Source organism: Orbicella faveolata, unplaced genomic scaffold, assembly GCF_042242905.1.
Source record: "Orbicella faveolata isolate gen_17 unplaced genomic scaffold, um_ofav_v1 contig_46, whole genome shotgun sequence".
Taxonomy (NCBI): domain Eukaryota; kingdom Metazoa; phylum Cnidaria; class Anthozoa; order Scleractinia; family Merulinidae; genus Orbicella; species Orbicella faveolata.
Genome location: NW_028301576.1, coordinates 19,226,999 through 19,248,268, shown reverse-complemented (window position 1 = coordinate 19,248,268; position 21,270 = coordinate 19,226,999). Strand labels below are relative to the sequence as shown.

General features: G+C 38.0%; 1 protein-coding gene and 1 pseudogene across 2 annotated transcripts; one reads left to right on the top strand and one right to left on the bottom strand.

Moving 5' to 3' along the window:
• Nucleotides 1–5: 5 nt before the first annotated feature.
• On the top strand, nucleotides 6–7,361 carry LOC110041256 (von Hippel-Lindau disease tumor suppressor-like; annotated as a pseudogene). Its single transcript, XR_016203666.1, has 2 exons — nucleotides 6–522; nucleotides 6,724–7,361. The product of XR_016203666.1 is annotated as a von Hippel-Lindau disease tumor suppressor-like (transcript).
• Nucleotides 7,362–7,935: 574 nt separating this feature from the next.
• Nucleotides 7,936–21,268, bottom strand: LOC110041252 (protein YIPF3-like). The gene is made up of 12 exons (XM_089277617.1): nucleotides 21,156–21,268; nucleotides 19,498–19,568; nucleotides 19,218–19,308; nucleotides 17,017–17,123; nucleotides 16,607–16,655; nucleotides 16,360–16,452; nucleotides 14,778–14,909; nucleotides 13,908–14,027; nucleotides 13,180–13,303; nucleotides 11,547–11,681; nucleotides 9,781–10,429; nucleotides 7,936–8,310 (listed from the first exon to the last, which is right to left on the bottom strand). The coding sequence occupies exons 1-11, from the start codon at nucleotides 21,231–21,233 to the stop codon at nucleotides 10,398–10,400; spliced, it is 1,032 nt and encodes a 343-aa protein (XP_089133743.1). The 5' UTR covers nucleotides 21,234–21,268; the 3' UTR covers nucleotides 7,936–8,310; nucleotides 9,781–10,397.
• Between the last annotated feature and the right edge of the window lie 2 nt (nucleotides 21,269–21,270).

Here is a 21,270-nt window from a genome sequence, read left to right as displayed (position 1 = left end):
ATTGAGACCATTTAGGCCTAAAGTAACGATCAAGTTCGCCTGAATATCACTCATGTTACCCTGAATTGCGCGCAGTTTTGCCTGTTTACGGTTAGCTTTCTATATCTAGAACAGTCTGTGGTCTGCAAATACACTACGACGATTCGAGGTAGCATACATACACTGATAAGGTGTGACGCAATATGGACGAAAGCATAACTTCTCGGGCTTCGCCAAGATCTTTACACTCAAGAATTGGAACGCCAGTTAGATTCATCAACCGTTCGAGAAGCCGTGTTAAAGTATTATGGTTAAATTACCAGGGAGAACAAGTTCTGTATTCAACTCTTGAACCATTAAACGGTCGTTACGATGTGAACACTTACGTGACACATCCGTGGATAGCACGCGAGGAACCAACGAATGCTGTTATGCTTTAGAACTTCAGAAAAATTTACTTTCCCGTGGCGCCTGAAGTTCGACGTATAGAGAATGAGAATCGCAATGTACATGTCACAAGCGAAGTCGTCATCACACTCAACGGTAAGGCTATAAGGGATTTATAGTCCTGAGACAGGTATCCAGAAAGGTCTGGTACAGGGCATATCGTTTGTGTTCCCTCTTAAAATCGTGAATGTGACTTGACAACACTGGTGCATTGGCATAACTCCTTATTTCTTGTATTAATTGGTTTATGAAAAAAGCATCACGGTTGCTGTCACCTTGATGCCGGTACAGCACATCGCGAGATGTTTAGCCTGCAGAGCAGGCGAAATTTTTTCGAGCGAGCGCTCACATCGTAAAAAGTTTAGCCGCCATCTTGAATTTTTCATGCAGTGGAAGACTGGGGAGAGAAAGAAAGTTTTACCAAGGGGGTGAATGATAGGCAAGAGGAAGGATAGGGGAGGGGTGGAGCGAAGAAAATCTCATTTTTCCCCTCCCCCATCCCCCACCGTCTAACATGGCGGTCTAACATGGCGGTCTTAAAAGGCGGTCGCAAGGTTGTAACGCTAACTCGCGCCAATAAGACGCCTGCACTGCAGGCTACGAGATGTTTGACTTCCCATGGACCGGTGCAGTAACAGTCAAATATTCACTTTATTAAAACTCGCAAAGTTGGCTTAGGAAGTAGGGTGGACCTTATGGCCCTGCCAACTCCACTCAGACTTAGTACGTTTTGTATTGAAGGTAATCCGCATATTTAAAAAATAAACAATGAAAGATGTACATCATAATTTTAAAAACTGAAAGATAAAATTGCCTTTGACAATGCCCCACCCTCCAGCTAGACTGACCTTAAGTTTGTGGCCGGGAGGGATAGAGACTTGTCAGAGTCATTACATTCATTGGCTCCTGGTAGATTCAATGGAACCTTTCAGTTTCAAGTAACCAGGGAACCTGAATTTGAGGTGCTTTCCACAATTTTTCAACCCAAAATTCCGAAAATTTCAAAACAGGGACAAATGGTCCCGGGGGGGGGGGGGGGGGACTCCCATATGGAGTGGACGGGGATGCTCGTCGGAAATTTTGAATTTAACCCCTAAAAGAGACCAATCTGGGCGTGACAAAAGCTTATGCAGACCCCTAAAAGAGACCAGTTTACAAAACAGACAAATAAAAAGTACTTTGTTTATATGAAGAATACAAAAGCAAAAAGTGACACAACGTAGAATGATTTTTTGAAGGTGTACTATATGAAGGTGTACTGTATGAAGGTGTACTATATGTTTATATGAGTTGAGTAAATATAAAGAATCAAAATTCTTTCTGTTTTGTTATTTCTTCATGTGCAACCCTTAACGAGACCTTGACGGCTAAAACTAATGACATTTTGCCCAGAACACCCTAAGCGAGACCAAAATCCAAAATTTACACCCCTAAGCGAGACAACGAGCATCCCCATCCATTCCATATGGGAGTTCCCCCCCCCCCCTCCCCGGGGCAAATGGTACTTAAATTTCCTGGGTAAGTGCAGAAAATACAGAAATAATTTGTGAATTTCTAAAAAGCAAACCATTTAACTGAAAATTCTGAAATTCCTCAATGATTCTCAGTATGATTGTTTATCTTAAGTTTTAAAATGTTAATGATCTCCCAGGCTGCCTTTATGTGAAGAAAGAACTGACTCTGTTCTTTTTGTTCCCTGTTGAACTTTAACTATGTGAAACTACATGTACCGTATTTACCCGTGTATTAGTCGATCCCGTGTATAAGTCGACCCCCAATTTTTGAGGCCAAAAACTAGATTTTCTTAATTTCCAGGTAAGAATTTCTTGGAAAACTTATCTTGTATTTCTTAAAATTATCTTTCAGCTACCACAGATATGTAAACAAATCACAGCATGTTTCAATGCGCAGTTTTAAAGCTTATTATGGCACGTATACGAGCGTTTTACCCAGTTTAGCAACACATGTGCATGCAGACTTTTCGATGATAATTTTTGTAAAATGCTCACAAAAATCAAACGTAAGGATTTCAAACAAGCCTTTTTAAGTGCGAAGAGATTAAAAGTGGCTTTATAAGACAGGCAAAACACCAAAGAAGCTCACGACTTTCAGAACGACGCCATAAACAAAGTGCAAAGCGTGTGTTGGGAACTTGTATGGCAAGCTGTTTGTAGCAAAATTTAATCCTTGCGATATATGTTTAATCCTTTAAATAACGGTTTTATTTAAAGATAGAAAAAGGCATTCAATCCAATGGTAAATAAAATTTTTGGTTCAATTCAATCTTTTAATTTTCACGATTCAATCCAATACCTGGAATATTGATTCAATCCAATACCTAAAATATTGATTCAATCCAATACCTAAAATATTGATTCAATCCAATACCTGGAATATTGATTCAATCCAATACCTAAAATATTGATTCAATCCAATACCTGGAATATTGATTCAATCCAATACCTAAAATATTGATTCAATCCAATACCTGGAATATTGATTCAATCCAATACCTCGAATATTGGTGCAATCCAATACCTCAAATATTGATTCAATCCAGTACGTCAAATATTGATTCAATCCAATACCTCAAATATTGATGCAATCTTCCTGGGCCGAGCGCGGCCAACAGGAACGAGAGTAACTGAGCACTAGAGAGCACTGAAAACATGGCGGACGAAGGAGAACTAAATTTAGAAGTTGAGTTTCCTAAGTTTCTTGCAGACATCTTGGATAAAACGGAAATAATTTTTGAGAACTTTGACTCAGAAGTTGGAATCATGGAAGACCATTTCTTAAAATTCCTGTTGAGGTGCTCGAGGAACTTTGAGGACTAGGATTCATCTGGACAACGATAACAAAGATGACTGGAGTTTGGAGATGGACAATTCACAGAAGATTGACAGAGTATGGCTGAGAAGATATGAGGGGTTTCAACAACTTACCTGATAAGGAACCGAAATCATTCAAGAGTATGGATATAATTTCATTGCAGGTTTCTTTAAGTCCATTGGGTTATGGGTTCAACGGAGAAGAATAAGAGAAAGGTTAGCAAAATTAGATCCCCAAAATACTGTCTAGAGATGGGGTGCGTAAATTCGCTTTGGCATCTGGATGGACATCACTCTCTGATCCGATGGAAAATACTAATTCGGCTGTATAGACGGATTTTCTCGGAGAATAATGTTTTTGAAATGTAGTGCCAACAATAAAGCAGAAACAGTTCTTGAATTGTTTCTGGATGCCGTTAAGAGAGACGGAGAATTTTGGCCTTCGAGAGTACGAGTAGATCATGGTGTTGAAAACGTTGGTGTGTGCGATACAATGGAGCAGGTTAGAAGAGAGGAGAGGGGCAGCTTCACTGCAGGGCCATCAACACAACCAACGAATTGAAAGATTGTGGAGGGATGTTTCCGTTGTGCTTCCCACTTGTACCTTTACACTTTTCAGTTGTAGTATGGAATTGTCAGGCATCCTGGACATTGATGATTCAGTGCATCTTTCCACCTTACACTTAGTTTTTCAACCAAGGATAAACCTTGCTCTTTGCCAGTTCACTGAAGCTTTCAACCACCAAAATGTAAGAACAGAAAAAAAACTGGTTGCCATACCAAATGTGGCTTAATCATATGATGCAGCCTGAAAACCCCCTTTCAAATGGAAAGTCATTTGATTTTGAATACTATGGTGATGATCCTGATGGTCCAACTCCATTGGACAGTGATAAAAATGTTGTAGTTGAAGAAATTGACCTGGGACAACATGATTCAGTGCAGTCATTTGTATTGGAAAGGCTAGATCCCTTAAGATAATCAAGTCAAATGGGAGTAGACATCTTCCAAGAGGCTCTAGAACTAGTGACAGTTAAACTTGGGCAACTGACAATTGCATAATACTACATGTGTGTGGGCTGGGTAAAGGAGATTATGGCCCTTAAAGTATTTTTGCAACTGAATTCACAACAGAAAACGTCACCCTGTATCAAGTAAATTATTTTCTCATCTTCCTTTGCATTGATATACAAAACTGATGTACAGAATGCCTAACTTCTAGCAACACAACTAAACTGAAGAGAAATCAGGGCATTTGATAACTGCCATGTGCACTACTCTGCCTTGTAGATTTTTCAGGTGCTTATCAAAACAGATGTTAAAATGTTGCAAGGTTAATTTGTTATCTTATTTTCGAAAGTACCCAGGAGACAAGACTAACCTCTCGGTGCACTGGCATAATGGCTACTAACAGGACTCATGTCACTAGCCAAAACTAACTTTGCACCAGCCAGCCTTTCTCATACACAGCTTCACTGACTTTTCTATAAGAGTGGTTAATCTTGGACAATTCTTGTTGCATCTAAAATGTTAATAATAATCACTAAGAAAATTTCACTCCCACAAACACGAATCCTGCTTTTCTTGAATATGCTTATGTTCAATCTCTGATGTACTTTTATCAGTGTTGCCATTTTCTTTTATCTCCCTTTAATAGTTAAATATTTATCATATGCTTATTAAGGCAATTATTTCCATGAAATCCACTCATAGTTTCCCTGTTTTCATTAGTTTCTATTCTCTTCAGTTTTACTTTGTCAGGATAATTCTCAATTTTGTTTTCATCCAGTAGACCAGTACTCCATTCCATCATGATTGTCACAATGGCTAGTGAAAGTGCAAAATCTACTATTCAAAACTGAAATGTGTGGCTAGTTGGCAGTAGTGTTAGCCTTGAGCCCTAGGTACCCGATAATATTCACAACAAATTGGTGCCATGTTTGTCATAGAATATCAAGAAAAACATCGTTTTTAGGAAAGAAGTACCACATGTGGGTTAAATAATGCTAAACATGAGACAACAACATTGAAAAACTTAAAACACATCCCAATGTTCAATGATTGCGGTCTTGTAAAATGTAAAGGTTCTTATTTCAAAAATAACTTAAAGCCAGGTTTACACAAGCAGTTTTTATGAGAAACATGTTTGACTGTGCACACGGCACAGCAAAAATTTTGTTTACAGTTCAAAGTTTAGTGTGCCAGTAATGATTGGACAGCAGAAATATGCACAATACCAAAGACCAATGTGGTAGCAAAATTTGCCACAGTTTATGTTATTTGCCACAAAAAGCTAGCACACACAGCTTTTAATAAACAAATATGTTTGTCACATAAAAATTGGTTAACTTACATCTACAAAAGCGGCAGTAATGGAATCTAAATTTTCCGTGTCCTTGTGTCTCGGTTGTAGCAACGTCTCATTTACCTAAGCAGACTAATGGTTTGATCAAGAACTTCGGCGTGCACTTCTGCAACTTCTGAGTCAAAATTCTCAAAACTTATTTCCGTTTTATCCAAGATGTCTGCAAGAAACTTAGGAAACTCAACTTCTAAATCTAGTTCTCCTTCGCCCGCCATGTTTTCAGTGCTCTCTAGTGCTCAGTTACTCTCGTTCCTGTTGGCCGCGCTCGGCCCAGGAAGATTGCATCAATATTTGAGGTATTGGATTGAATCAATATTTGACGTACTGGATTGAATCAATATTTGAGGTATTGGATTGCACCAATATTCGAGGTATTGGATTGAATCAATATTTTAGGTATTGGATTGAATCAATATTTTAGGTATTGCATTGAATCAATATTCCAGGTATTGGATTGAATCGTGAAAATGAAAAGATTGAATTGAACCAAAAATTTTATTTACCATTGGATTGAATGCCTCTTTCTATCTTTAAATAAAACCGTTATTTAAAGGATTAAACATATATCGCAAGGATTAAATTTTGCTACAAACGGCTTGCCATAAACTTGGTAGTCAAGCCTTGAAATCGGTCAAGTACTGGTACAGAAGTCCTCGCACTCGTATCCTGCCAGGTTACCAAGCAGAGAAGTTCCAAGCGCGAAAGATATTTTCTCCCAGCGGCTTTACTACAGCTTTATTTAAAGGAAAAATATTGGTTCTTTATGACAAAATTGAGCCAGTGAGTGTCTACAAGATCCAGGTTAAAATTTAACGAATAAATGTTGATGCATTTTAACTTGAAGCTCTGATATGGAGAGACAGATCGCTAAGCGAACGTACGTTGTAAACTGTGCTGCCGTTTATCACATGTTTGTTAACATTGAAAGACAATTATTATGCTAATTATTTGACTGGCGCTTGGATCTCAAGTTTTGACCCATGTATAAGTCGAGGGCGAATTTTTGGACTGATTTTTAGGTCTTGAAAGGTCGACTTATACACGGGAAAATACGGTATATAAAATGTCTTTTACAGCTGAATTTTTTCAACTCCCTTTTAGTGCCATACGCCCTTCAGGAGTGCTGTAAAGACCTTCTAAAGAAGATTGTTCTCCCACAGAACATCAGTCAACTTCCTCTCCCACAAACAATCATCAGACAAATTGCACAGTCAGTGTGATTGAAAATTCTCAGTCTTTCATTGTTATCTGATAATAGCTGTTGCTTGAGGAAGGGAGGGGGGAAATGAGGTGGGGGCAGGGGGGGTGAGCCTAAGCCATGTATTACACTGTGGTAAAACACAACAGGCATTTGTGAACACGAGGGGAAGTGGAACACACAAGCAGCAGGCAAGTGTTTTCTACATTTCTCAAGTGTTCTCAAATGTCTGAAGTGTTTTATCACAGTGTAATACACAGCTTAGGCTTCTTTATTTGTTAAATATATATTAATTAAAAATCATAAAAAAATTCTGTATTGGGCTTATATAACAGAGACCATCTGATCAGAGAGACATTGGGTTCTCAGAAAGTCCCGTCCACCAGCTAAACCTCAGGCTACTTCTGAACTGAACTTTGACTGACCTTGTATCAAGACAGTCAAGGCTGTAGCTAAGGAGTGGGTACGTGGGGTCAGGGTCTGGTGAATATTGTCAATTACACTAGCACTGTAGGATAAAAATTGAAGAAAGTCTTTGTCATCCCTTTGTATTCTTGATGTTTTGTCCTTTTCCCCAATTGTTTTTTTCTTTTGAAATATCTCCAAGAGAAGGCATAAAATAGCACTTCAGACTCAATTTCCAAATTTTCTGGGGAGCATGCTTCCAGACCTCCTTAGAGGCCTGTCTCTTCAGCAGTTGAATCCGTGTCAGCGTTCTACTTCATGAAACTAGCCCACAACTACCTAAATTAGTTAGAACCCTGCTGTAAGATGATGATCATTATCATATAACTGAGAAAATTACTTCTAATCATCGTAATTGGCTGAGAGCAGGCCAGATTATCGTTAATTCTTAATTTGCACTGTGGTGCAAATTAACGTGCACACATTTGCAATTTTCTCAGTCATAAATAAGTCATCGTATAAAAGCTTGAGCAATTAAGGATTTACACTACTCGTGATATTTGAAAATTCTTTTAAACTGCCCTTGCCTTTAATTTTGAGAGAATTTTCAAATATCACTCTTGGTGTAAATCCTTAAATTATTGCACTTGCATTCATACAATTATTACCTATACCCATTTCCTTCTTTAAGTCAATCAAGACATCCACAATTTCCTTGACCATTTTAATAAATATCCATTTGGCAAACTAAACTGTACATGTTGATAGGTTTTGTAAATTTATCTGGCATTAACTATGTGCTTACTTACATCTATAACATTGTTGACAGCTGAGGATAAATCATTTTGTGCCAACCTGTATCAACCTCCCAACTCAAATATGTTTTGTAATTGGAGGAGAACGTGTCACGTGTCATGGGTCAAAACTCACTAACTCCCTAGGGAAACAACAACTTGAACTTTCGACTCGCACATGATCAGGTCGTGCTCTTTGAAACCACGGCAAATTTGTGAGCCAGCCGGCATAGAGCAAACAATTTCTTTGCAGTTTTTTTCTATTTTTGAGTTGGAAGGTATAACAAAACACTTAAGATTACAGTATACCTTCAGGGGTGTCTCGCGCGCAAGCGATGTAGCGCGTGCAGTTTAAGCTTTAGATACCTAAACCCCTATATCAAATTAAAGCTTATGGAGCTGGCTATCAAACTATACCAAGAATTTTGAAAGAAAGTGAATTGTCGAATTTTTCACGACCACTAAATGCGAGCGCCCGAATCACCTCTCGAAAGCTACAAGTCAAAGCGAATTTCGTTTTTCGCTAATTTAATTTTTTCCTCGGTTTCAGGGCCCAAAGCGCTTAAAAAACGTGTCTGCGTTTTGGCATATTCGATTGCAGTAAAAAGTTACAGAACATTTTCGAAATAGGATTAAAAAAATGTGGAGTGATCGTACAAAAATCGCTCTCGAAGAAAAAGTATTTCGAAATTAACAATTCCCAGACACGCTTTTGTAGTTTATATGTTAAACTAGCCACTGTCCAAATTTAAGAGCAATTGAACAAATTCCCTTTGAGTTATGACTCTTTAAAGTGTCTGCTTCAAGTGAAAAAATTTATTCGAGAAAACAGCGCTAAGAAAAATTTTCTGCTTCGCAAACAAACTCCGCCCACAAACGCCTTCAACTGGGTTCTCAGATAACTAAGCCAATCAGTGAAGGGAAACTTTACTACCGTTAACCTCCTGGTGAAATTTACGCGCGAATAAAAAAGTCTTGTGTTTCGCAATGCGCTCAAGGAACCGAAGGCAGAGGGATAATTTTTCTGTAGCCCGGTTTTTCTTGAAGCTGGTCTGGCAAAATGGGGAAGACTAAAAAGGATACGAACGCTAGAGTGGCTGAGCGAAGGAAACAAACAAAAGACAGCGCGGAGAGCAACTGTGTGTGGGCAACTGTGCATGGATAATATTTCAAATGGTCTCAATGAGTCCGACGATTCGTCGATATCGGACTCATCAGAAGAGTCTCTGTCAGCATCCCTGTTATTGCTGTCAAGTTCCAAAATTTTTACAGAACCTTTCTTTTCTCTTACCACGAATATTTGCCCGCCTTATACGATAACTATAGCTTTATCCGCGTGGCGAACTTTCGCTTCTTCACTCATTGATGTACTTTCATTCGTTCTTCGTTGTTTTCGCTTTTTCGAACCGGTCCATGGTTTAAACGTGGTCTATGTTTACTTATAACTTAATAGAGACACGCCTAATATCAAAAATGCTGGGTAGTTAGAACAACAATGTTGATCAACTGAGTAGTCAATTCGTGACATCCATATAGGTAATTCCCACGAAAATCGTCTCGGTTGATTGCATACGCGCCATAGGGCTGTCAATCAAGAGGTAAACTTTTACTTCCGGTGAAAACGTAAAACCGCCATTTCTCCGCCAATATTTAGCCTTTTTCAAAAATTTTTTTCAGAAATTAGAGATTATTCTTCGACCACTATTTTGACCCAAAAATCCAAATTTGAAGAAAATTGTCAACCCGAAGGTATACTGTAACCTTAATGACTGTTCCCGTGGGAAACAGTGAGTTTTGTTTCCCCTCGACCTCAATGTTCCCCTCGGCTTCACCTTGGGGAACACTGAGAGTCTCTGGGAAACAAAACTCACTGTTTCCCTTGGGGCCAGTCATTAAGTGCTTATTGATTCACATTTAGCAGAACATACATGAAACAATTTACCTCCGACTGTATCTGAAGTTAAGCTGTGCAGCTTAACTCCATCAATGACCTCAAATTCTGGCTAAGGTACATCTTGATTTAGTTCAATCTTTAATTTTCTGTTTTGAAGTAACTAGATTTGCACCCAACCATAAAAAACAACATCATCACAGCTGTAAAGCATATTAAGTAGTTATAAATTGAAGTTGCAACAAGAGATTAGATTCAAAACACATTCAAAAAAGTATTATTAAAAGTAACTTCCCTTTACCCATTAACATTAATATGAATGGTGGTGCCTTCTACACCTACAGACAAGCTGTACATCAGATGTTCTTTTCAAAGGATTGTAACTAGATAACAACATCAAATTATTTTTCTTTTAGGTTTATCTAGTTCATCTCAAGCTATCATCAGTTTGTTCCATCTGCGGAAGGGCAATATAATCAGCCTTCATTCAAATGGCCACTGATGTTGCTCCAGCCATAGCTAGACAAAAGAAACCAGATAGGCAAAATTAATACAATATTCCATTTTTCCACATATAGTGTATCCTGCTGATTGGGTGAGGAAACCACTTCTAAGAGTGAAAAGAATTTGGCGAAGGGTGGAAGACTAGTTTGCTCAAAGACCCTTTATTTTGCCTTGAGTTCATCAAGATTGCAAGTATTAACCACAGGGGATTGAAACAACTCAAATGCAGGGGGGGGGGAGGGTGGCCCAGGGGGAAAATGCTGTTGTGCACTTGCATGGCTCACCCACCCGAAAAACAAAACAAAACAAAACTAGTAACAGAAAATAAACGCCAGTGGACAGATTGGTGGGAATGGGGAAGTCAGGGATATGAAATAACATTAACCTCAACCTTTTTGTACCCTCGTGAAAATACATCCATATGTAATATTTTTTATGTTGTGAAGAGAAATATCATCCGATGATGGATGTTTTAAAATAAACTAGGTAACTTCAGGCTGGAGTACAAGATTGAATACAAGTGAGACTTCTCTATCTTAGTGCTTATGCTTTCAACTATCACGTTTCACACCAATTTCAACAGTCAGTCTCCCATTCAACAAGTCCGCAAGAGGGAGGAGTGAAGACTCTTGGCACTTATCTCTAGTTTCTGTGGCATGAAGTGACAAGGAATATTTCTATCCCACAACTCTGGAGAGGGATGCTAGTTCATTGCAGGTTTACCCTCAGTAATAAATTCAGTGGCACCCATTTATACACCTGGGACACTGCAATCTTGAGTGAAGTGTCTTGCCCAACAATACAACACAATGACTCCAGTCAGAGCTTGAACCTAGACCACTCGCTCTAGATTGCTGATTCCAGTGTACTGTTCATTGGGCCACAGCACCTTTCATGTTCATACTGATGTCTTAAGATCCCTAACTTTCCCAGGAGTGTGACAGTCTGAAGTGTGACCACAACAGTTCTAAATGTTGCTTATAAATTAATATATAACAGCCGAACATATAAATAACTCACTCACTCACTGCCCATTGTGCCCACTGGCACGTAGAGCAGCATATAAATAACAAAGTGGCACAAATATAATTTAATTTAATGGTGTATTATGAAAAATGCTTTAATAACATACTGTCATTTATGCTCCTTTTCACTCTGGCCAAGGTGGCAATCACTTGGTCAGTTCCAATGTCTTTTAATTGAGGAACAGATGGTGTCAAGGTCATTACCTCTCTTGAGTGTCGAGTCAAGATCATGTCAGCCGAGTCTGAAAATCAACAGCAAGGAAATACGAATTAAGTCATAGCCAGACCCTCATGTCTAATGGATCATCAGACTTGTACTCTGCAACTCTTGCATCTCACAAGTCGTGTCTTTATGCAGTCAGGTGATAACTTTTACCACCTAGCCATAAAAGCAGCTCATGATTTCACAACAAATTTTTAACAGGAAATGTCTTGTTCAACAATAGAGTTCCTTGTAAATTTGTATAAATAATAAAGTCAGTACATAATAGCGGAGCTCCGGCGGCCTGAAGGGCCACCAAGTGGAGCCCCATACTTATATAGGAAAGAAAAGGAAACTCATGAGTTGATTTTCTCATGGTTATCATGGCTAGCAGTATTGCTCCTGGGTGCATACGCAACACGGCAATGATGACAACAGAGTCACAACATGGCGGCCACGGCCATACTCCAAATAATAGGTTGACAGAGACATGCAGCCTTGGTTTACCGTGTATTTCTTTGATATTGGACATCCATGTTATGATCAATTGACACCTGTCAAAACAAGGTATGCACTGACCAGTATCACATGACCATATCGCAGGCTCAAGTTTACAGCTCATTGAGGTCACACGTGTTTCTGAAGTTGACCGCTGACCAAGTGCTGGTTTTTGATTGGATCACAGGCTCATGTCAGGTTAATTTTTTGAAAACAGGGCAGGATTGTTCGGAAGATAGGTTAACGCTAACCCAGGATTAAAAGTTAACCAAATTATAACTTTTCTGCTGTGCAAATGTTCTTTGCTGCTTTGTTTTGTGTATATGGTGATTATTACAACTCAAAACAGAAGGCCAAACAATACACAGAAAACCTCACCGCAAAGTTACAAAACTCAAATCAAAATTCCACCTTTCCTGGGTTAGCTTAATCGGGCCCTGAACAACCTGGCCCAGGAGCTACGCTTTTAGGCTGGCCTAAATCCATATATTAAATCTTTTATTGACTGAGCCTGTTTGATCAAAATGGCTGGATATTGACCTCAGTCTTTTCAGTGTGTTTCAGTTTAGACATTGATGGCATCTTGGTTCATACTGCAAATAGCCAATATCCAGCCATTTTAAACTCACACTTGGTCAAGAACACATAATTATGTATCCATGTTTGCCACAGGCACTTTAGTACCTTCAGTTGTTATAAATAGACTCTCTTCTCTTTCTTCACCCAGCAGAAAGAGAAGGGAGTCTCTGTCACGCAGAGTACCAGCACTATCTATACTATTAACAAATTTTGCCATACAAGTGAAACTAAGTTTTATTTTTGACAAATTTATGCTTTAAAATGGAGGGATCGAACATTACACAGATATCAATGAAGGCTACCCTATTGTTACTCTCCTGGCAGGGATACTACTGTTATTTTGCCTATTATAGTGTACATCTATACCGTACACACAGGACTGCAACTGAAGATGAAATAACAGCATACATTTGTATCATGAAATTGCTTGGCCTGGTACCAAATAAATGCTTGTTACTGACCTTCGTACACACTGTGATATGCAAAGTGGAGATACAATAAAAACAACAAATGCACAGCAGCCACCACACAACCAGCAATCAAACCCTGGCGTCGATTGAATGTGCGGCTCATAAACACAGTCACCTGTAGGATAGAAACAGCCTTTTTTTACGAAAACAAATTGTATCACAAAATATACTACCTACATGTAGTGCATGCACAAGCAATGCATAATAGTCTAGGATTTGACATGGGAGCAACAAAATTGATTAATAATTAATTATCATAATAATTATAATTTAATTTATTATTTTAATAAATGGTGCCAATGGAAGGCATCGTCCCCTGATGGTGAGCATCCTAAACCCTGTATCAAACTGTCTGGGTTCAAGCCCTGACCAGGGCCATAGAGTCAAGTTCTTAGGCAAGATGCTACCCTCACAGTGCCTCTCTTCACTCAGGTGTATAAATCAGCACCGGGGAATTTACATGCAATGCTGAGGGTGACCCTATAATGGACTTGTAAGCATCTCAGAAATACACCTAGTCAACTCATGCTAATGAAAAGTTCTGGGGATAATTTACGTGGAAAAGAACCCAGATACAATGTAACCTTGTCATAGTGAACAGATTTTCGCCAGTTAAAAGAATTGGCCCCTTGTTACATCAAGGTTCCACTATACTTGACAGTCTTGCTGTTGTACTTGACAGTTGTTGTTTGTGCTATATATGTATGTCGTTCACTCACCAATTTAGCAGCTGATAGTCCTCCAAACACCAGCCACAAGGCATAAAAGAATGAGTGTGAATGGTGATACCCAACGGTCGTTAAAAAAAGGCAAAGAACATTTCCAAACAATGCATATCCCTGAAGTTCAAAAATAAATCAATTGCATTTTTAAAGGAGATGCAATCATTGCAGAGTTGGAAACATGATTTTAATGAGATTATCAATAATCAGAGTTAACTGAGAGATCTGCTGTTGGCCAGCGGATAAACGCTGCGGGCATGCATAGTTGTGCCATTGCTGTGCAGTTTGACCCTCAAGGTTTTGCTCTGCCTTGCTTTGTGGCTTTGCCTTTGGTTTGCCCCATCCTACCCACCTCTTGGTTCATGGTGGGCCCTTGTGTCTAGGTAAGTATACTTATTCTCCACTGAGAATTCAATGTGACAGGTGCCAGGGGGAGGTGACCCGTGGGAGGTTGCCATGGTTACCCCTTCATTTGCATTTTGCCAACACTTGCTCATTGCCTGCTTTGCTGTCAATTGGCATCCACCCTCCATTTTGAAAATTGCTTATCGACAAGTTAAAGTTTTCTTTAAAAATAGCTTGTCATGACTGTCCCACCAAAAAGGACTGGGATTCAAGTTGGTGAAGGCTAAACGTCCATCAGTGTGCTATGTTTCATTTTTGCAATGTCCTTTAATATTATTTAAACAGATTGCACCATTCCTCAATATGGATTGAGTGTTACCTGCTAGCTTTACCTAAAATGTATAAATTTATCCTTGTTTTTCTCCATTAATTTATGATCAACATAAAACACCAAGGCCACAAATCAAATTGGAAAAAAACCTGGTATGAACCTTGACCTCACTTAATAAAAGGTATACTTACTGATAAAGAAAGAATTTGGAGAAAGGTTAGGTGGGTGCTGCACATGAATGCCACAGAATAGAAAAATGCTGCTCCACCAAGCCAGTAACCAAAACAAACTCCAAAAGCAGTGCCCATGAGTGTTCCCTCTTGCTAAATAAACAAGAACATTGCAAACATCATTAACAAAATCTTTATTAATAAAACAGTTTCACTCACAAAAAAAAATTATTTTTTAAAAACAAACAAAGGATATCAGTTTCTTTAATAATAATATACATGCAGGTACACCTTTCACTAGAGATTTTAATTAAGCTTTAATCTAAACTGCTAAAAGCCGGTCAATAAAGACCATGTTGCAATGATAATTTAATTATCCTCTATGTAGCCTGTGTACAGAATTCTAGAATCCTTCAAGATTGTTTCAAATAATCTGTCTAATTCACATGTATTTTTAACCAACTTACATGTAAACCCTGTTTTTTTTCTCTCTCTCTAAAAGCAGGAATGGAAACTCACTCACTCACTCACCAACTGTAGTCACTCGCCTAGGTGATTCTCAATCCTTTTGGGTGAGTACATATTGAATATTTCCTTCGTACATTCCTAAAAGCCAATGCCCCAATCACACCTGTAGGTTACTAGTTTAACTAAATCAGGTTTAGGTTTTTCCAACTTGTTGATGACGGTTTGAAGTCATATCAAGGTGACAAATTTTAAACCCCCTTGCTAACATATTTTAATCAAACAGGTTTTTTCCTTTTTAAGTCGTGGGTTGTGTACGGTATGAGCACGTAATTTTTAACCTTGTCTAGTTAAACCACTTTTACACATGTCTAACATGTATGTTGGTGTGAATGGGATGCTGGGTGACAAATACTGTCAAAATTAAGTCTCCATCCCAGCCCGGTTCCCTCAGAAATATGAATTTCAGTCAGTTCATAACCATGATTTTATTTTCAGTTCACTCAGGAATAAACAAATTGTGTAGCCCTGAGTTAAGAAATATATGTTGCACATCAAAATGAAATTCAGGTTAAAATGATTTTAACCTAGTTTTATTCGCAATTTCATTTGTCTTCTAATCCTAATTATTCATGATCCATGAATAATTAGGATTAAGAGACAAAGGAATTTCATTTCAATCTGAATTTCATCTTGACCTACAACATATACAACCTCGTTCCCAGGGTCTCTCATCCGCAACTTTTTCTTTGCAGATTACAAAATTTCCCCGTCCACATGTAGCATATTCAAATCGAATTCGCCTGTCCACACACACTCGATGGTATCCAGATTTACTTTAGAGAAACTAGGCAGGTGTTGTGCCACCACATTGGTTTATTGCTCAGTAAGAGACTGGACACAACTTTGCCACCTCATTGGATTCGAAAATATCCGGATTCACCGTCCACGCATTATCAATTAGTTGCACATTTATTTTTTTCCACTCTGGACAGTGAATTAAAAAATAGCTGGATTTGCTGCTGAATTCGCCAGATGTGTGTGGACGGAAGCCGTATCCGGAAAGAAAAAGTTGCGGATTCAAAAATATCCGGATATGTGTGGACGGGGCCTCAGAATATGTGTACAACAACCTTACCACTGTGTGTCCAGATGTTTTCATGCTGAAGAGAAGAATGGCAATCAGGGTAAACACCAACATCATCGGACCATACAATTCACCAACAACTGTCTGTAAAAAGAAGTCAACAGTCCTTTTTACAGACTGGTATAACTATTTTAAGGACATAAAAAGTCTGGCATTTCCACTTAGTGCACAGACACACTGCTAATGCAGCAAATGAGAATACTAAAACTCTTACAGGATTCTTATCTACACATAGTACCTGGGGAGATGCTGTTGACGGTAACTTAGGGATCAGTGAGTGGAATAACCTAGAAAGAGACAAGAGCAAGTTAGTAAACAGGGGTTTTAACAAGTTAAAGAAACAGATGATAAAAAAGACGCAGCAGGCAGCTACTGAAAGTTCAATTGTCACTAATTAATATTATTTAGATTCCAGAAGAAGAACACAGCAAATTTAGGACAATTTGCTTGATGTACATTGGCAGATATTGTCTGTGGCTGGCTCTAGTTACTAGCTCAAGTAATTAATATATTTAATAATACACTTTGAAATTGGCTGTGCATGAGCTTAAATATTATTATTAATACTGAAAATTAATATTAATAATAGGCTCAAATTACAAAACACACCAACAGATCATTCTGAACTTCAAAGATAAGAGCATTTACCTGTTGCGAACTTCAATGGGTTCAACATCAAAATAGGGTCTTAGTATATCAATGTTAGCATACAGATCAAAAGCTCTTTTGGCTGACTGCTTACCAGCCTGCCAAACCTGTAACAAAATACAAGAACAAGACTTAAACACAAAGAGAAAAGACAGAAAATTTGCCCATTTTGTTATGTTTCTGACTAATACAATTTATTTAAAAGTCATTCTGCTAACCTGCAGTGACATCCCAAAAGATAGACTTTGGAAATGATTTAAAAAATTATTGCCAAAATTTGCAGCCAAATCATGCCAGCAAAACATTTATAATAATCATTTGGACAAAACTTTAATTTATGCCAGTTATTACAACAGAGTTTTGAGTATTAATAATATACATGTATGTACATGCAACACTCAATTGACAAAAACCCCAAATTGATGTTAAGGTTACCGTATACCTTCAGGGGTGTCTCACATGCAAGTGATGTAGCGCGTGCAGTTTAAGCAGTAGATAACCGAATTAAAGCTTATAGAGCTGACTATCAAACTATACCAAGAATTTTGAAATAAAATGAATTGTCGAATTCTTCACGACCACTAAATGCGAGTGCCCGAATCACCTTTCGAAAGCCACAAGTCAAAGCGAATTTTGTTTTTTGCCAATTTCATTTTTTCCTCGGTTTCAGGGCCCAAAGTGCTTGAAAAACATGTCTGCGTTTTGCCATATTCAATTGCAGTAAAAAGTTACAGAAAATTTTTGAAACAGGATTAAAAAAATGTAGAGTGATCGTACAAAAATCGCTCTCAAAGAAAAAATATTTCGAAATTAACACTTTGCAGCAATCTTTTTGTAGTTTATATGTTTAACTAGCTACTGTTCAAATTTGAGGGCAATTGAACAAATTCCCTTTGAGTTTTAACTCTTTAAAGTGTCTGCTTCAAGCAAAAAAATTTATTTGAGAAAACAGCACTAAGAAAAATCTTCTGCTTTGCAAACAAACTCTGCCCACAAACGCCTTCAACTGGGTTCTCAGATAACTGAGCCAATCAGTGCAGGGACAGTTTACTACCGTTTACCTCCTGGTGAAATTTTCACATGAATCTCCAAAAAACCCTTGTGCTTTGCAATGTGCTCAAGGTGCCGAGGGCAGAAAGATAATTTTTCTGTAGCTCAGTTTTTCTTGAAGCTGGTCACTCTAGCGAAATGGGGAAGATGAAAAAGAATACGAGCACTAGAGTGGCTGGGCAAAGAAAACAACTAAAAGTATGGTGGAGCAACAGTGCATGGATAATATTTCAATGGGTCTCAATGAATCCAACAATTCACCAATAGATATCAGATTCATCAGAGTCTCTGTCAACATCCCTATCATTGCTGTCAAGTTCCCGAATTTTTACAGAACCTTCCTTTTCTCTTACCCCGACTTTTTTGCCCGCCTTATATGATAGCTATACCTTCATCCGCGTGGCGAACTTTCGCTTATTCACTCATTGATGTATTTTCATCTGTTCTTCGCTGTTTTCACTTTTTCGAACTGGTCCATGTTTTTTAACGTGGTCTATGTTTACTTATAACTTAATAGAATTAACCTAATACCAAAAATGCTTGGTAGTCAGAACAACAATGCTGATCAACTGAGTAGTTAATTCATGACATCTGCATCGGTTATTCCGCAGGAAAATCGTCTCGGATGATTGCATATGCGCCATAGGGCTGTCAATCTAGAGGTAAACTTTTACTTCCAGCAAAAACGTAAAACTGCCATTTCTCCATCAAAATTTAGTCTTTTTCAAGAATTCTTTTAAGAAATTAGAGATTATCCTTCAACCACTACTTTGACCCAAAAATCCAAATTTCAAGAAAATTGCTGACCTGAAGGTATACTGTAAACTTAAGTTACATTGATTGTATAAATAACTGGATCTTTCAAAATGGAGTTGATACCAATTTCTCTGTTTTCACAGGAACTCATGAATTCTACATGTAGAAAAGTCAATGATAGAAAAGCTTAAAGGAATAGCGATCTTCTGTCTTCCTCCTGCCTCCACTCACTCCTTATCAGGACAGCCTTTTTGCCTGTTTCCCTTTTGGCCTGAATTCAATGTCTTAAGCATATTTGGTGCATTTAAGAGCCCACTTTTCATGAACTACCTTTTCAAAAATCTAGTTACTTCTCTTTTTCCTGTATAAGCATAAAACAGTGCTAATATACTTACATAACCTCCAACTTCCTGTGCCATTCTCTCTCTAATCCTTTCCATAAACTCTGTCTCTGAAATTCCCTGTCGACTTGGGCTCCCCTCAGGGCTAATGAAGAAAAAAAAATCAACGCTGATTGAACAGAGAGAATGGCATCATAGTATTGAACTCAGGAATGAGGATGGGGAGACTCTCGCTTTGTTGAGGCAAGAAACCCCTCACCCTTTTACCACTCATTCTTCATACTGGCTCCTCAACTACTAATTGAATCCCTGGAGCAGGCTATAAAATACCAACCTTTCCACATTTCCTGGTTCTGACTGAAGATCATCAGTGTTAGCAATATCAATAACAGCTGAGGAGTTATCCTAAAAGATAATTGAATTATTAATTATTAAATATTTATCATAATTATCTGGTCTACATATACACATAGGATTGAATTGCACTTTTGATAATAGGCCATTTGCAGAACCAAGTTGTTACATAATCTTGTCAAACTAAAAATAAGGCCATAGGATGATAGTAATGTTTGGGTCCAAGATTTCATAGCAGCGTGAAAGTTTGCCTCTGTGACCTTTTGTACCCTCTATATACTATAGATCATCCAACATTTTTAATTCACACAAGTCATATTTTTCAATAACTTCAAACTGGCATTTACACTAAGATATCAATTGTCTCAAACTTGGGCCTTAATAAGCTCAGCACGCACTCATGCTACATGTATTTTCTTTGCCACACAGCAATATGTTGATTGACATGGTCATGTGATGGGCCTCTGGGTTATTACATTACAGTCATGAGATTAGCAAGGCAGGACAAAAACAAAACAACTCAGAACAGAAGGAATACATAAAACACAACTGCCATTAGGTTATGAGTCAGCTGTTAATGTGATCTTCACACCCATGGCAAACTTGTTGCTTTCTGGGTGAAGTGTACAATGTATCAACAATGGGCAATTTAACCCCTAACATCAATGGCTCATTGCACATACTCAACCATATCATAACAGGTGTTACTGGTTACAGCCCTTAATGACAGCCCAGCATAAAATTTATATACTTTTCTGGTGTCGGAAACCCTTGCTGAATACATGTATATGATACTGGTATGACAAAAGGTAAATGAATGCATCGCCTGATAAAACTCAGACCAATAAATATTGGACTAGTTATAGTCAGTTTATGATTATATATACAACTTATGTTAGTATATCTCATAATAACCCAATGCAAACTTATCAGTCACTGTCACATATGCAAGTTTAGCAATGAGCCTGACCAATGATTTTTCCCCTGGTCTCATATAAAAAAGTAACCATTACAAGGTAAAGAGGATTTGGTCAAGAATGGAATTAAACTTGTGCCAGCTAGAAAGGTGGAAATTTCGTATATCCTCTTTTTTTTCTTTCTTGTTGCAGACACGACCCAACATTAGCTATTAGCTTTAAATATCATGTATAAAATAAAGGTTATCATTATTAGCATTAATAAATGGATAATTACATGGATAAAAATAAATTAAATTATGCTGTCTGTACAGGTTAAAATTAAAGGAACATCACACAAGGTAATGTTTGCATAAGTTTAATCTAAATAAATATTTAGTCTTTTCTTTAATTTAAGCTTGATTTGAATATAAATAAGGCTTCATTTAATTTACAGCAAATTGATTCGACAACATGCTTTCAGCATGACATTTTTCAATCCTGATATTTCAGTTTACCTGACCAATATTTAAGCTAAATTTTTAAGGCTTTTAAAGCTTAAGAGAGCTACGCTAAGCTTACTATGAGCTTGATAAGATACGTGTTATGCTTGTCGCACGTAGGCGAAATCAACCAGTTCTATTTTCTGTTTTGGCGTCAAATCCGCAACAAACGTAACTAATTTTAGAAGTCTCGATTAGAGAAACTACAGTAGAAAGTTAACTTGAGATTGCCAGCCTACCTGTACCAGATACCAACTGGAAGAGCGGCTTTCACTAGAAGCAGAACTGCTTTTATCTTCGTCGCCTAGCGTCGCCATATTGGATTCAGAAGAATCCAACGCACCCAAAGGATTC

Coding starts and splice junctions, on each gene's coding strand:
- LOC110041252 (XM_089277617.1), bottom strand. CDS start 21,233: ATGGCGACGCTAGGCGACGAAGATAAAAGCAGTTCTGCTTCTAGTGAA. Junction 19,309..19,497: donor GAACCAGGAAATGTGGAAAG/GTTGGTATTTTA, acceptor TTTCTTCATTAG/CCCTGAGGGGAGCCCAAGTC. Junction 16,656..17,016: donor CCCATTGAAGTTCGCAACAG/GTAAATGCTCTT, acceptor GTCTCTTTCTAG/GTTATTCCACTCACTGATCC.